The 13,325-nt window shown below is 39.3% G+C and overlaps 1 protein-coding gene across 1 annotated transcript; it reads left to right on the forward strand.

Annotated features, from left to right (window-relative positions):
- Positions 1-844: 844 nt before the first annotated feature.
- Positions 845-12,639, forward strand: LOC107554591 (cyclic AMP-responsive element-binding protein 3-like protein 1). Its single transcript, XM_016237153.1, has 10 exons — positions 845-1,009; positions 3,830-3,914; positions 5,598-5,797; positions 5,914-6,063; positions 6,215-6,273; positions 6,819-6,887; positions 9,531-9,630; positions 10,363-10,513; positions 11,132-11,376; positions 12,102-12,639. The coding sequence occupies exons 1-9, from the start codon at positions 845-847 to the stop codon at positions 11,356-11,358; spliced, it is 1,206 nt and encodes a 401-aa protein (XP_016092639.1). The 3' UTR covers positions 11,359-11,376; positions 12,102-12,639.
- Positions 12,640-13,325: the final 686 nt, after the last annotated feature.

A 13,325-nucleotide genomic window follows, 5' to 3' on the forward strand; every position in this document is an offset into this window, starting at 1 on the left:
CATGTAGAGCTGTTCTCTAGCCACCCTACATGCCCCCAATCTCTCACCTGCCCCTCCCACACCATAGGCTTTTGTGTTAAAAGTATAAAGAAAAGCTGGTTTGCTTTACTCTTCCGGTCATTAACTGAGTCTGTCCTCTTCACCTGCAGCATTACAGCCTCTGCATGAAACCCCCTACATGGGGTCTTGAGTGTGAAATTTGTCACTTTCCTGAAAATATCACGCATTGATTACGATCCTGCATGATATTTTAAGACACACTTGCCCATAAGGCCCTTTTTTTAAAAAAAAGCACACAGATGCATTACATGACTAAATATTGTCTGATACACAGTGATGAATTAAATAATTTATTAATATATAATAATTTTTTGTCCGTCAATGAATTAAATGTATTTTTTAATGGGTATGCTGATTAAATAGATTACATAAATGAAATTGAAGCAAATAAAACACCCAAAATGAAGACAATTCAAAGACACTGTGGATAATCTAAAGCACTGAATAGACAGTAAAAAAGTATATTGATTGTTTTGCTGTTTTCGTGTCTTAGTACATAAGCTTATCTGTGGCCTACTGTCCACAGGATTTTGCGGTTTACGTCAAATGTCATGTTCAACTGTTGAATTTGTGCTTTGTGCTTTATTCAGCAGCTATCCCTGTTTTTTAACATCTGATTGATTTGATGTGATCCTTGTGTCTTTTGAGAGACTTTATTTATTAAGTATTATCATTCCATATGTCATTCCCCAAAGCATTTCTTAAAAAAACTTTTACAGTCAGTACCTTTTCTCTGTTTTCTGTTTGTTTGAGCCTGTTATTTCTTTCCTCAGACTCCGAAGGGATGTGGTCGTTCAGTCAGAATCTAACAGCCATTCTAGTGAAGCAGGAGCCCAGCCTGATGTCAGAGAACTGCCCTGATACAGCGCCCCCTCTGGCCAACACAAGCACTTGCTCACACCCCCTCACTCTTGCCGCTCCGCCACTGAGGAACCACACAGGGGAGAAGGTACATCTGGTCATCCTGCAACTAATCTTAAAAACTGACGTTAGAGTAAAATGCTTGTTGTATTAGTCAGGTAGATGTTACTCTAGAGTGGATATCAACAGATGTAAGTGAGCTAATGATGGTGAACCTTACACACACTGCACACCAGACGGACCATTGTGTTAGTATGACAATGAAAAGCATTCTCACACGTGCTTCATGTGCTCTTTTGCTCAGCTGGCAGCTTGCTCGACTTCTCTGCCCAGTGAACATGTTCGCAGTACGAGTGTGTGTGTGTGTGTGTGTGTGAGGAGTTGAACTCACTGAAGCATGGGAATCAGCTCCAGCAGCATCAGTGTTGAGTTGAGAGTAGATTAGTTCTTTGTGGCTGCTGAGGCCTCTCAGATCTGGCACCGGACTCTCTTTGAGCATCAGAGCCATGGAACTGCTCTCTTCTCCTTGACTTGACACTAACTCAGGCCAGACTTTCCAATGGCTCCCATAAACCCTGCCCTCTCCAGGGAGCTGGATTGTGCTGTGTGAAGATACCGGTCATCAAAATAAGCAAACAAACAGAACAAGGGACTGAACATTTTTCGCTTGAAATTTAAAAAGCGAGAAGTGCTGTCAAGAATAACTTGGCTAGATGAAATAATATTCAGGATTGATGGGGTTTATGTAAGCACATGTCCTTTATTTAAGAAGGGCAGCAAGACACGCACATGGCGTAAAGCTGTTCTGACATCCCACTGGGTTCTGCTGTATTGTCGGTGCAGCTGTACTGGAGAACGTCCTCATGTGACCGTGTGCCACAGGAAGAGCAGCTCTCACCAGATAAACACAAACCATATATAACATGGCATTAAGAAATGGAGCACCATAATAACCATAATTCATGATCTGTATATATTACATAATCCTCAGGCAGTGCTTTGGATCCTTTTTGAGGCCACCTTGGAAGTTGAAGAAGTCCAAGTTATTGGTCCAACTAAAACAGAAAATGACCTGATTTTGCTGTAGTTTAATTTTAATGAAGCGTGACTAGAAGAGAAGGAAGGTACATTGTATTAGCTATTTGAAATATGTTTTCATAGACACTTTTGAAAGATTCTGTATTTACAGTTTATTTGTATCTGTATCTGAGGCTTGGCAGGGTGTATAGTGGTAGAGATTTTTCAGTGATTCTCTGCATGTTAAATCATTACACAAGTATGTTGCGACAGGTGACTAAGCTATGCAGTGCACATACAGCCTGGTACTGGAGGTACTACATTGGACTATTTAAAAAAAAGGTCTATATAGTATTAATGCGTGTAGTATGAATGAAACCCAGACATACTACATCCCCAAATTGTCATTGTCATGTGACTTACAGCTTAGTCGCGGCGCTTCACTGCCATTTACAACTTATCTCCTGTGACATCTTGATATTTGTACTTTCGAATCTCTGCAGAAGCAGTTGACCATCTGGGTACTTTTTGCCTGCTTTTTTATGAAAACTATGAATTTGTACGTACTACTCTTTCACATACTCTTCTTAGCCTATCAACTTAATGAATCATTGGCAGAACCGAATCTTCTTTGAAGAAGATCTTTGAAGATCTTCTTCAAAGATTTTTATTTAAAACAGTGATTCATTATGGAACTTATGAAGTCCTTGAATCATTGACTCAACTGATTCAATAAAGGTTAAGTTTGCTGATTTTTAACCAGCTTTGTTTTGTTACTATGATGGTAGTATATGTAAATGAATAGTGTGTACTATTTCTCAGTGTTACCTGCACCCAGATATCCCCATTTGTTTGTCACCAAAAGTTGCATTTTGAATAATCTGGCAGACTTTTGCTGACAAATAAACAGTGATATCTGGGTGCAGGTAACACAGAAAAATAGGACATGGCTAATGATGCTGTTGTGTTTAAAATCTACGTTTTTGTTCTACTTCGCACTGTCATACTAAATATCAATAGCATATCAACAGCACTCTTGCTCATTTGATTCAGTGTAGGTGGTGTTCAGTTTCTAAATACAGTACACATAAGGATGCTTTCATAATATAGGAACCCTGCCTGTGGCAGTAAATGCAGCATTGCAAGTTATAATATAGCCTGACAACTTTCCAGCTAATAGCACACCTCTGAAATTTTTACAGCACAGTATTTTAGTCTTTTTGTACAAAGGCCTTTACTAGTTCAAGTTGGTGGGGAATGCCGTCCACTGACCCATAAAATAATAAGAGGGAGGCATGAAGAAAAGTGAAGGGTACAACAGCCCCTCTGATCTAAGGTTCATGTCACCTCACTTGTGCATGATGGTTGGTGGCTGGCCAGACTGTGTGTGGTTAGCAGGCGGGTAGCCTTTGCTCTGTCAGTGTAAACAGTTTGAGTCTGCCTTCAGCTGTGTTTACGGTCTCAGACATCCAGCATGAAGCACATTTAGTCCAGTACCCTAACAGTTGAGTACCATCAAAAATCATTAAATACTACAGACCACTGCAGCCTGATATCATCAGAGGCTCGCAGATAAAGCTGAATGATGTCTCTATGCCACATATTGCTGTAACGTGCATTGAGAAAACAGTGAATAAGCATCTGCTGTATGTTGTAATGAATGAGAATTTCATTTCACTTCCTTAATGTGCCATATTTTTGAGTGATACAGGATATTTAACGAATAAAAAAAAAATTAGGGTGAGAACATGAAAGTCATTTTAGTGGCAAGCAAACTTTGATTAAATATTAAAATATATAACACACAAATGCACATATTAATTGTGTGAGACCAGGAATTTGATGTCATGTTGGCATTAATGATTGTTTTGCTGTTTGTTTTTGTTGTTAGAGTTCCAAAGACCTGAGCTCAAACTCTGTTCCTGCCATCAAAGCAGAGCCCAGAGAGGTGAACCAGTTCCTCAGTGTGCCCTCAGGTGGGTGTGAAATCTCTCTTCAGCCCTGCACTGAAACAGCATGGTCTTTATGATAAAGCAATTTGACCAAGTGAGTCTTGCTGGTTTAGCTAGTTAAGATCCCTGTTAGTGACTGTAGCATTCCAGCAACCTGTGCTGGGGCCCAGCATTGAAAACACAGCAATTGTACTTTTATACCATGACTGTACTTTAAATACAAGGCTAAAAAAAGCATGCACAGTAGCCCTCTACTTTAGATGCACAACAACAAACTAATGTACTCAACATATAGCACTTAGTTGCCACATATGACCAGTGCAGTTCTTCCACACTAGTTTAAAGATGGCAAAACTAAGCAAATTCTCTTTTATTCTGCTTCCTTGCTCTACGGTAAGTTTAGGGTTATAAATACTCTAATTGTGTGTTCCTTTTCCAGAGGAAATGAGGCTTAGTGTGAGTGTTTCTTTATTTAACTTTTGCATGTGTTTGACAGTCTCTCAGATCTCAACTTTAGCTCTTTCTGAATGGCCCATTGATGAAAACCAAGTCTGATGCAACTTGAGTATTGCATTTTAGTCTGTTGTATAGAGTGAATTGTTTGCATATTGTGGTCAGTTTTTATTTATTTACTTATGCTCATTATGGACACATTTTATTTGATAAAAAATGCAGCAAAATGACAATATTTTGAAATATTGAAGATTAGAAATTACAATTTAAAATGTTTTCTGATTTTAAAATGAAGGTTTTTTTTTTTTTTTTTGCTATAATGGAAAAGCTGAATTTTCAGCAGTCATTACTCCAGTCTTCAGTGTCACATGATCCTTCAGAAATCATTCTAATATGCTGATTTGGTGCTTAAGAAATATTTCTTATGTTAAAAACAGTTGTGCTGCTTCGTGCTCAATATGTTTGTGGAAACAGTGACACGTTTTCAGAATTCTTTGATGAATGGGCAGTGCAAAAGAAAGTTTTATTCTTGCTGTATATTTATATAGGCCAAATTTTTGAACGGTAAAGTAACTGGATGGTCATGATATTAATAAGGTAGATCTACATGTATGTACTACAAACATACACTTTGCTGTTATTTAATACAGTCATTAATGTTTAATGTTGGTTCTAGACCATTTTTAGGATCTGAGCTCGTAATACTAAGATTACAGGTTTAAATTAAGTCCTGCCCTACCACAATTGTGCTGCTGAGAAAAGGCACTTAACCCTAGGTTTCACCAGTGTGACTGTCCCCTCAGTATACCACACATCATTTTGGATGAAAATCTGCTAATGGCAAGCAACCTATAGCACCTGCAAGTGTTGTGCGTGCGCTGTCTGTCTGGCAGGATGATGTCCTTTCATTATGCTCATCCAAAAACAACAGCAGTGCTGTGTATGTAATGGGACATTGCCAGACCAAACACATGATCAATCCAACACTCACCACACTTAGAAGCATTGTGCATGCATGTGCTGTGTGCGAAATGCCTGAAAGCTCCAAAAGGATCAGGCTTTATTGGTTTTTCATGATGACAGGTGAATAGACTGATTTTCAGTTTCACACCTTGGCCTGGCATTGCTCAAAAGCCCATTTTAATTTGCCGTGTTTGTGTAGCATGAGTACGGAATCAAACCTGATCATTAAGATGTGAATGTCAAGGAGTGAACGAGTCACAGGTGTCACGATTATATCTTTGTTCCCAACAGATGAGCATCTGCGGTTGCCGCCCACTCCTCCCAGCAGCCATGGCAGCGACAGCGACGGATCCCAGAGCCCACATTCACTGCCACCATTAAGCCCTGGCCACCTGCAGAGCCCACATTCACTGCCTCCGTCCAGCCCTGCCCGGCTACAGGCCCGAACCTCCACAGCCATCTCCTCGTCCCCTCTCCTCACTGCCCCGCATGTGAGTCAAACGCAATTTCAGCATGTAACACAGCACGCTCATTTTATATAATCCAAATGGAAATTCATATATACACATATACAGAGTGAAAAACGCTGACTTGTGTTGTAATGCAGAAGCTGCAAGGAACATCAGGCCCTTTGATGCTGACAGAGGAAGAGAAGAGGACTTTGATTGCTGAGGGATATCCTGTCCCCAACAAACTACCGCTCACCAAAACTGAGGAGAAAGCCCTCAAACGGGTGCGCAGGAAAATCAAAAATAAGGTATATGATCACATACTATTAATATTGAATCAATTCCGTTAGAATCCTCCTATTATATGATATTGGTGCATATATATATATATATATATATACACACATACATAGACATAATACTTCAATGCTGACGTAGATGCGTTTTTTTTTGTCTTAGATCTCTGCACAGGAAAGCCGCAGGAAGAAGAAGGAATACGTGGAGTGTTTGGAGAAAAAGTAATTGTCTCTCCTACTCTACTCCTTTGTTCTCTACCTCTTCCCTCTCGCTTTCTGACTGCTTTTCTTTTCTCTCCTGCTCTTATTTTCTCTTCCCCCCTCTTGCATTGTTTGTCTAGCATCCACTCTCCTCTATATTTTCTTGGTGCCTTCATCATCCTTTCTCTTCGTTGACCTCCTCTCCTTTAATCCTCTCTTCTCTCTCACCCCTGCACACCCTCTCCCTGCAAAATACTCTATATCCTGCATGCTATTTTATGGCTTTTGTTGTGTGAATGCGGCCAATGGCTACAGTCCATGCACTCATTGGGGTGTGTGTGCGTTTGCATGAGTAATTTTCCCTGTTGAGCTGCTGTTGGGCTCTCAGGGTTTGGATAATGTGCTGGAGAGACTGGACTCACACTGGACACACACATACACTGCTTTTTCCACCATGCTGTAGTCAGTCAAGCCGACAGGGTTATGTATGGAAACGGTTTATTTATGTGTTTCAGTCTGTCATTGTGACTGTGTGCAATAACACGCTCTCTCTCTCTCCTCCTCAGAGTTGAGAACTATACTTCAGAGAACAATGAACTGTGGAAAAAAGTAGAGACGCTCGAGAATGCCAACAGGTGAGAGAACATGTGTGCTTGTGTTTAATTACAGTGAATACTTTATAGGTGGATTTTAATAAATGTAATTGTAACCGTATTTGCGGTACGTGTATGCAGCAGCCTCTTCGCAGGTGTTGCTAAGTCGGTCCAGATGCACGCAGGTCTTAACCTCCCCTTCTGATCGTATAGAGCAGTACCTTTTCATTCTCTCCTGGGTGGCCTAGTTAGAACATAGGCGCTGTCGACAGGGTGCTGTCTGTTCCTACTGTTTAGAGAGACAGAAAGAGAGAGCACCATGGGGGATAGGGTGTTATCAAAGTCAGCTCTTTTTTTGTGGATTAACTGTAAAACCTTATTGAAGAGAGCAGCACTTAAAGGGGTAGTTCACCCAAAATGAAAATTCTGTCTTTTAATTCTTATCATTTAATTATCATGTCGTTACAAACCTGTATGAGTTTCTTTCTTCTGTGGAACATAAAAGTTTTTTTGAAGAATGGTTCAGTGTTTTTGGAGTATGCTGACTTTCATTTTATGAACAAATACACATTCTTAAAATATATTCTTCTGTGTTCTGTACATGAAAGTATGCTGTATAGTATAGGTTTGGAAATGTTTAGAATTAATTTTTTGAGGGTAATTTATTGAAAACATGCAAAAAAAAGTTAAAGGGTTAATAAAAGTTTGGGGTCAGTCATTTTTTTTTGTGAATTTAAGAAATAATTAAGAAATTAGGATGCATTGCTTTGATCAAAAGGACAGTAAAGAGATGTGTATAATGTTACAAAATATTTGTATTACAAATAACTGCTGTTCTTTTAAACTTTCTAATTATAAAGAATACAGAAAACCATGTATTGTGGTTTCCACAAAAAATATTAAGCAGCACAACTGTTTTCAACATTGAAACAATAATAATAAATGTTTCTTGAGCACCAAATCAGCATATTAGAATGATTCCTGAAGGATCTAGAGATGCTGAAATTTGCTGCTGAAAATTCAGCTTTGCCATTATTTGAATAAATTACATTTGATAATATATTCAAATTGAAAACAGTTAGCTTAAACTAAAATATTTCACAATATTACTGTGTTACTGTATTTATGATCAAAGGAATGCAGCCTTGGTGAGCATAAGAAACGTCTTTCAGAAACAAAATCTTACTGACCCACAGCTTTTGTGCTGTTGATATTTCACTGTTGTTTCAGATATTGAAGCTTTATTGTAGCTCGCTACTGTCATCAGTGTTCTTAGTATGTAGGTAAGAGTGACTTGAGTATGTGTGTGTAAGTGTATAGTAGTGCTTTTTATAGAGGATTGGCTCAGGTCCATTATTAACGACACACTTGAAGTAGCACGCAGCACGGTGCCTGCCTGTGCCTCATTACAGGATAAAGAGACCGTGTGTGTTGGCACTCTGCTGATTCTTATTAGGATAGATCCGTCTCTCTTGAGTTATCTAAGAGAATTCAAAGAGGCGGCGATCAAATTGAGATTATTATTGCTAGGTGGGGCGGTCTGAGCCCCTCTCAATGTTGAAAACATATTGTCTAGAGCACTCATTATGAGTGATTCTGTATGTGTATGTTTAGGTGAAAACTAATATACAGGTTTGTTTCGGGGTGATCTAGCCAAGTGGGAAAGTTAACTCCAGGGTTCCTGAGGGACTGTCTCTGTTATAATGTACTGTATGTTGCTTTGGATAAAAGAGTCTGCCAATTGATGAAATAGTAAAGTAGTATTTTAGTTTTGTTTTCCAACATGTTGCAATGGCTCTCTCTGGTGGTGGTGGTGGAGCTCTTCATTATTGCATGTGATGTTGCTTCTTAGTTACTCCACTAGAGGGAGCTCAATGTCCTTTTGTATTATAACTGAATCATTGCTGAGAAAGTCTGCTGCTGAGATTACATGCACGGACACAGGCACACAGGTTACTGCTTATATACTGTATACAGTGGGGAATATGTGTTTAAATATATTTGTACATACATGTATATCATAGCTATATGTCATTATCTCATTACACTGCATGTTTAATTAAGTTCAGTTATCATCTCTGAAATAGTTATAAATTTTTAATGTAATTTTGTGTAACATTATATCATATAATCAGTCAAGAAAGAGAAAAGTATGGGGCTGAATTGAATTCCAGTTCATTCATGACACTGAAAATGGAGGGCCAGGTTGAATGTGTTTTCTCACGCCATTTGCTCTACTGTACTTGTGTAATGCACAGTTTTGAACTAGGTCATCCAAGTATCGAAGTATTCCATACATGCATACATACTGCAAAAATAGTATGCGTAGCATGCCATTATATCATACTCGCAGATCCTGTGGCTATAAGTGTTGCAGTTGTGTGTGAGAGGAAGCGTATGTTTGACTGGCTGCTGAAGAAGGAAGTAATTGAAGGGGAAATAAATTAACACCCATTATGGAGTGCATTTGTGTGAGTAGTGTGAAGGGGAGTTCAGTTTATGTAACACTGTGACGAGTAAGAACTGTATTATCCTCACATGCTCTCTGAGCTTGAGAATAAGAAGATCCTGCTGTTACAAAACAGCACTGAGAAGAACACGCATAGCCTGTAGACAAATATGCTGCGATCTAAAGAATTTACTAATCATTCTTCTTTTTTGATGTGTTTTCTGTCTCATCTTTAGGTCTCTACTCCAACAGCTACAAAGACTTCAGGCTCTAGTGAGCGGGAAAGTGCCTCGGTCCTGCAAGATCGCTTCCACACAGACCGGAACATGCCTAATGGTATATATACACATTAACTGTACAAGCATGTGCATTTATTCCAACACGCTCATATTCACACACACATTTTCTTAGTGTTTCTTTCTAACAAACCAGTGTTATAAAGGAATAGTTCACCCGAAAATGAAAATTTGCTGAATATGTACCTCAGGCCATCCAAGATGTAGATGAGTTTGGTTCTTCATCAGAAGAGATTTGGAGAAATGTATCATTACATCACTTGCTCAGTGATGGATCGTCTGCAGTGAAAGAGTGCTGTCAGAATGAGAGTCCAAACAGCTGATAAAAGCATTACAATAATCCAAAACATGACTGCAGCCCATCAATTAACATCTTGTGAAACATGTTTGTAAGAAGCAAGACGTTCTTAACTTCAAACTGTTGCTTCCAGCTAAAATATGAGTCCTCTATCCATAATATTGCTTTCTCCAGGGAAAGCGTTGTCTCATTCTGAATCGGGAGAGAAATATGCACAGATCAAGTGTCATTTACAACGCCAAAACTCTTCTAAACAAATATGTTGGTGGATTTTGATGTAAGAGAACAACAGGGGAAGAACTTTTTCATTGGAAGAAGCTTGGTTTTGGTTGAACTATTCCTTTACTGAATTTAGTTTAGTCATTTAATCCTAAACATGTAAAGGCAGGTCAGAGCTGCTCTGTCAGCTGTAGTGCAAGTAGATTACAGTGGGGCGGTGTGCTCACCGTGTGTGTGGTTCCTCCTCCTGGCCAGGTGGTGGTGCTGTGTTTTGTGTTGGTGCTGGGCTCACTGGCTCCCTGCCTGCCCGAGCTCTCCCTCTACTCTTCCTCCTTATCCTCACCATCCTCACACACGGTGAAGTCTGCACCGCTGCCCTCAGGTGACCTCTACACCACCAGCCAGGGTATGTTTCATCCCTGCCCCTAATCTGTAAATTAAGATCATCAACTTTCATTGTGTACTTTGCATGATATGATTAAATTTCTCTGCACATGTGCAAAGAAGCATTTATTTGTAGGTCATCTGGCTTTCAGACACATTAAATTATCCAGTCAGCTAATAGCTGTGTGTCTTGGACAGCAGCACTTATTTCGTTCCCCCCATGTGAGACTGAAAGAGTGCCGTCTCTCTTCTAAAAGTTATTAGCGGTGCTCCTGGGCCGCCAGTGCCCATTCTCACCCTCAAATTACTGTCAAGACATCCCAGAGAGTTTTAGATTGAAATCATTACTTCCCTTTGAGCAGATTTTACAATCGTCTTTTAACTTTACAACACACACTGAGCCACATCTCCTTCTGCTCTATCAAAGCTGCACTTGAAAGGGGCTTCGATTGGATGAGGGCGATGAGGTTGCTGTAGTAACTGAAAATGCGTGTTTCGCCTAAGAGCATAGCTCACTCCAAATCTTTCTTTCTCCCTTAAACACTCCAAAAAACGCTTCTCTTCACTATACAAATCAAGTCAAAGTAAGCAAATCAAGCAAGGCATGTGACATGAGTAACTCTGTTCTCTGTGTGTGTAGTCCGCTCCCGCAGCCTGCTCTTCTATGACGAGGGTGCCCCAGTGGAGGACGGCCACAGGGGCGTGCTGAGCGTGGAGAGGATGGAGGGGGTGCCGCGACATGTACAGGACCTGAAAGATAAGACACGTGCCGGATCGTTCTGCTCTTGTGAGCAGGTATTTGAGCCAGGCCCAACCAGAGCCTGCAAGCTACAGCAACACATCCGCGGCCCCACTCCATCCCCCTGAACCACACTACCACTCAAGGTGAGACACACATTGACAGCGCTTTTCATTCGTTCCGGTTTAGTTTGTAGCATCTTAATTATTAAGGAGGATGCAGTGATATTAAAACTCTGGTGATATAGATAAGCTGATAGTTATTTTTGAGTTATGGCAGATAACTGATAAGTAGCTGGTGTTCAAATTTTACACTATTTTGTCTATATGCATTAAAAATAAACGCTTAAAAACTCAAATCAGATATTTTAAAGGCTACAAAAGAATTTAGGCATCATAACATTATAATGTACAGTATGAAAATTGGATATTAATTTTGAGATCTGCTAATAATGACATTTAAACAGTGTTATTTCATTTTTATAGTTTTAAAAGATTAACTAAACATGTTGGATGATGGAAAAAGTTTTTTATTGTACAGCTATCATTCGATAGTGAAAATTTAATATCGACTGATAACTGAGATGGTACAGATTTAAAGTACTGTTTAAAAGTTTGGGGTCAGTACGATTTTTTTGAAAGCAGGGACATTAAGTTGTTCAAAAGTGACAGTAAAGATTTTAACTTTTTTATCATTTAAATCTATTTTATTTTAATGCTGTTCTTTTGAACTTTCAGCGCAACTGTTTTCAACAAATGCAGCCTCGATGAGCATAAGAGACTTAAAAACATTTAAAAATCGTACCTACCCCACACTTTTGAATGCCAGTGCATTATTGTGAATAAATAGAAATAGTCTCTTTCTCTCTCAGAAAGCGGGATCCTGAGGGAGGAGCTGAATATTTCTAACCCCTCTGGGTCGAGCTGCCTCATCACACAGGCCTCCACTGACGTCCGATGATCCTGCACTACTTGGCCCTCGACCCTTGCTGTTACACATCCTGAGTGTCCTGACCCTACCCTAAAAAACCAACAAGCCTCATGACCACGATCCAACCCACTTGACATGCATTCCAGTGACATTCAGCCCCAGAACTGAGAAGAGAAATGTGCCCATCCATACACTGAAACTCCCCTTTACCAGCAAGCACTGAGTTTAAGGACTGAGAGAAAAGAGAGCATGTGGGCGGTTGTAGATGCTGCTCTGTTTTAGATGGATGTGAGCCTGCAGCTCTAAATTCTCTAAACACTTCACACACAGGGTGTGGGAGGGAAAGTACATGAGTGTTTGTTTTGATTTTCCTAAAAAGCCATGAAACTGTCCATTTACTACATATCCTTACTTCAACCCCAAATAATTTTTTTTTTTTTTTTATGATGACTTTTTTTAAAACTATGAATGTTTTCCAGCAGGTGTAATCACAGGTGCCTGACATAGTTTGCAGTTTTGCAAAGCTTGCTTTGACAGGATTTTCTTCCTCTGCCATCTTGGCTTGTTTTTCTCTAATAAGTTTAAGCTGGATTCCACTTGTTTTTCACTAGGAAAACAAATTGATTTAAGTGCCTTCACATTCTTTTTCACATAGTCATATGTGACCTGAACCACAAAACCAGCCATAAGGGTCCATTTTTCGAAATTGAGATGTATATATCAGCTGAATAAATAAGATATACATACAGCTGAATAAATAAGCTTTCCATTGATGTATGGTTTGTAAGGATAGGACAATATTTGACCGAGATACAACTATTTGAAAATCTGAAATCTAAGGGGGCAAAAAAATCTAAATATTGAGAAAATCGCCTTTAAAGTTGTCCAAATGAAGTTCTTAGCAATGCATATTACTGATCAAAAATTAAGTTTTAATATATTTACAGTAGGAAATTTACAAAATATCTTCATGGAACATGATCTTTACTTAATATCCTAATGATTTTTGGCATAAAAGAAAAATCTATAATTTTGACCCATACAATGTATTTTTGGCTATTGCTACAAATACACCCCAGCGACTTAAGACTGGTTTTGTGCTCCAGGGTCACATGTTTAAGATACTTGACTAATCGCATAGTTTCCTCTTAAACCTCGTTTACTT

This window comes from Sinocyclocheilus grahami, unplaced genomic scaffold, assembly GCF_001515645.1.
Source record: "Sinocyclocheilus grahami isolate Dianchi unplaced genomic scaffold, SAMN03320097.WGS_v1.1 scaffold508.1, whole genome shotgun sequence".
NCBI lineage: Eukaryota > Metazoa > Chordata > Actinopteri > Cypriniformes > Cyprinidae > Sinocyclocheilus > Sinocyclocheilus grahami.

Excerpts from the sequence above, each read along its gene's own strand:
- LOC107554591 (XM_016237153.1), top strand. The coding sequence starts at position 845 with ATGTGGTCGTTCAGTCAGAATCTAACAGCCATTCTAGTGAAGCAGGAG. Across the intron at positions 5,798-5,913 it reads CTCTCCTCACTGCCCCGCAT|AAGCTGCAAGGAACATCAGG; the intron begins GTGAGTCAAACG and ends GTTGTAATGCAG. Across the intron at positions 6,888-9,530 it reads ACGCTCGAGAATGCCAACAG|GTCTCTACTCCAACAGCTAC; the intron begins GTGAGAGAACAT and ends TCTCATCTTTAG.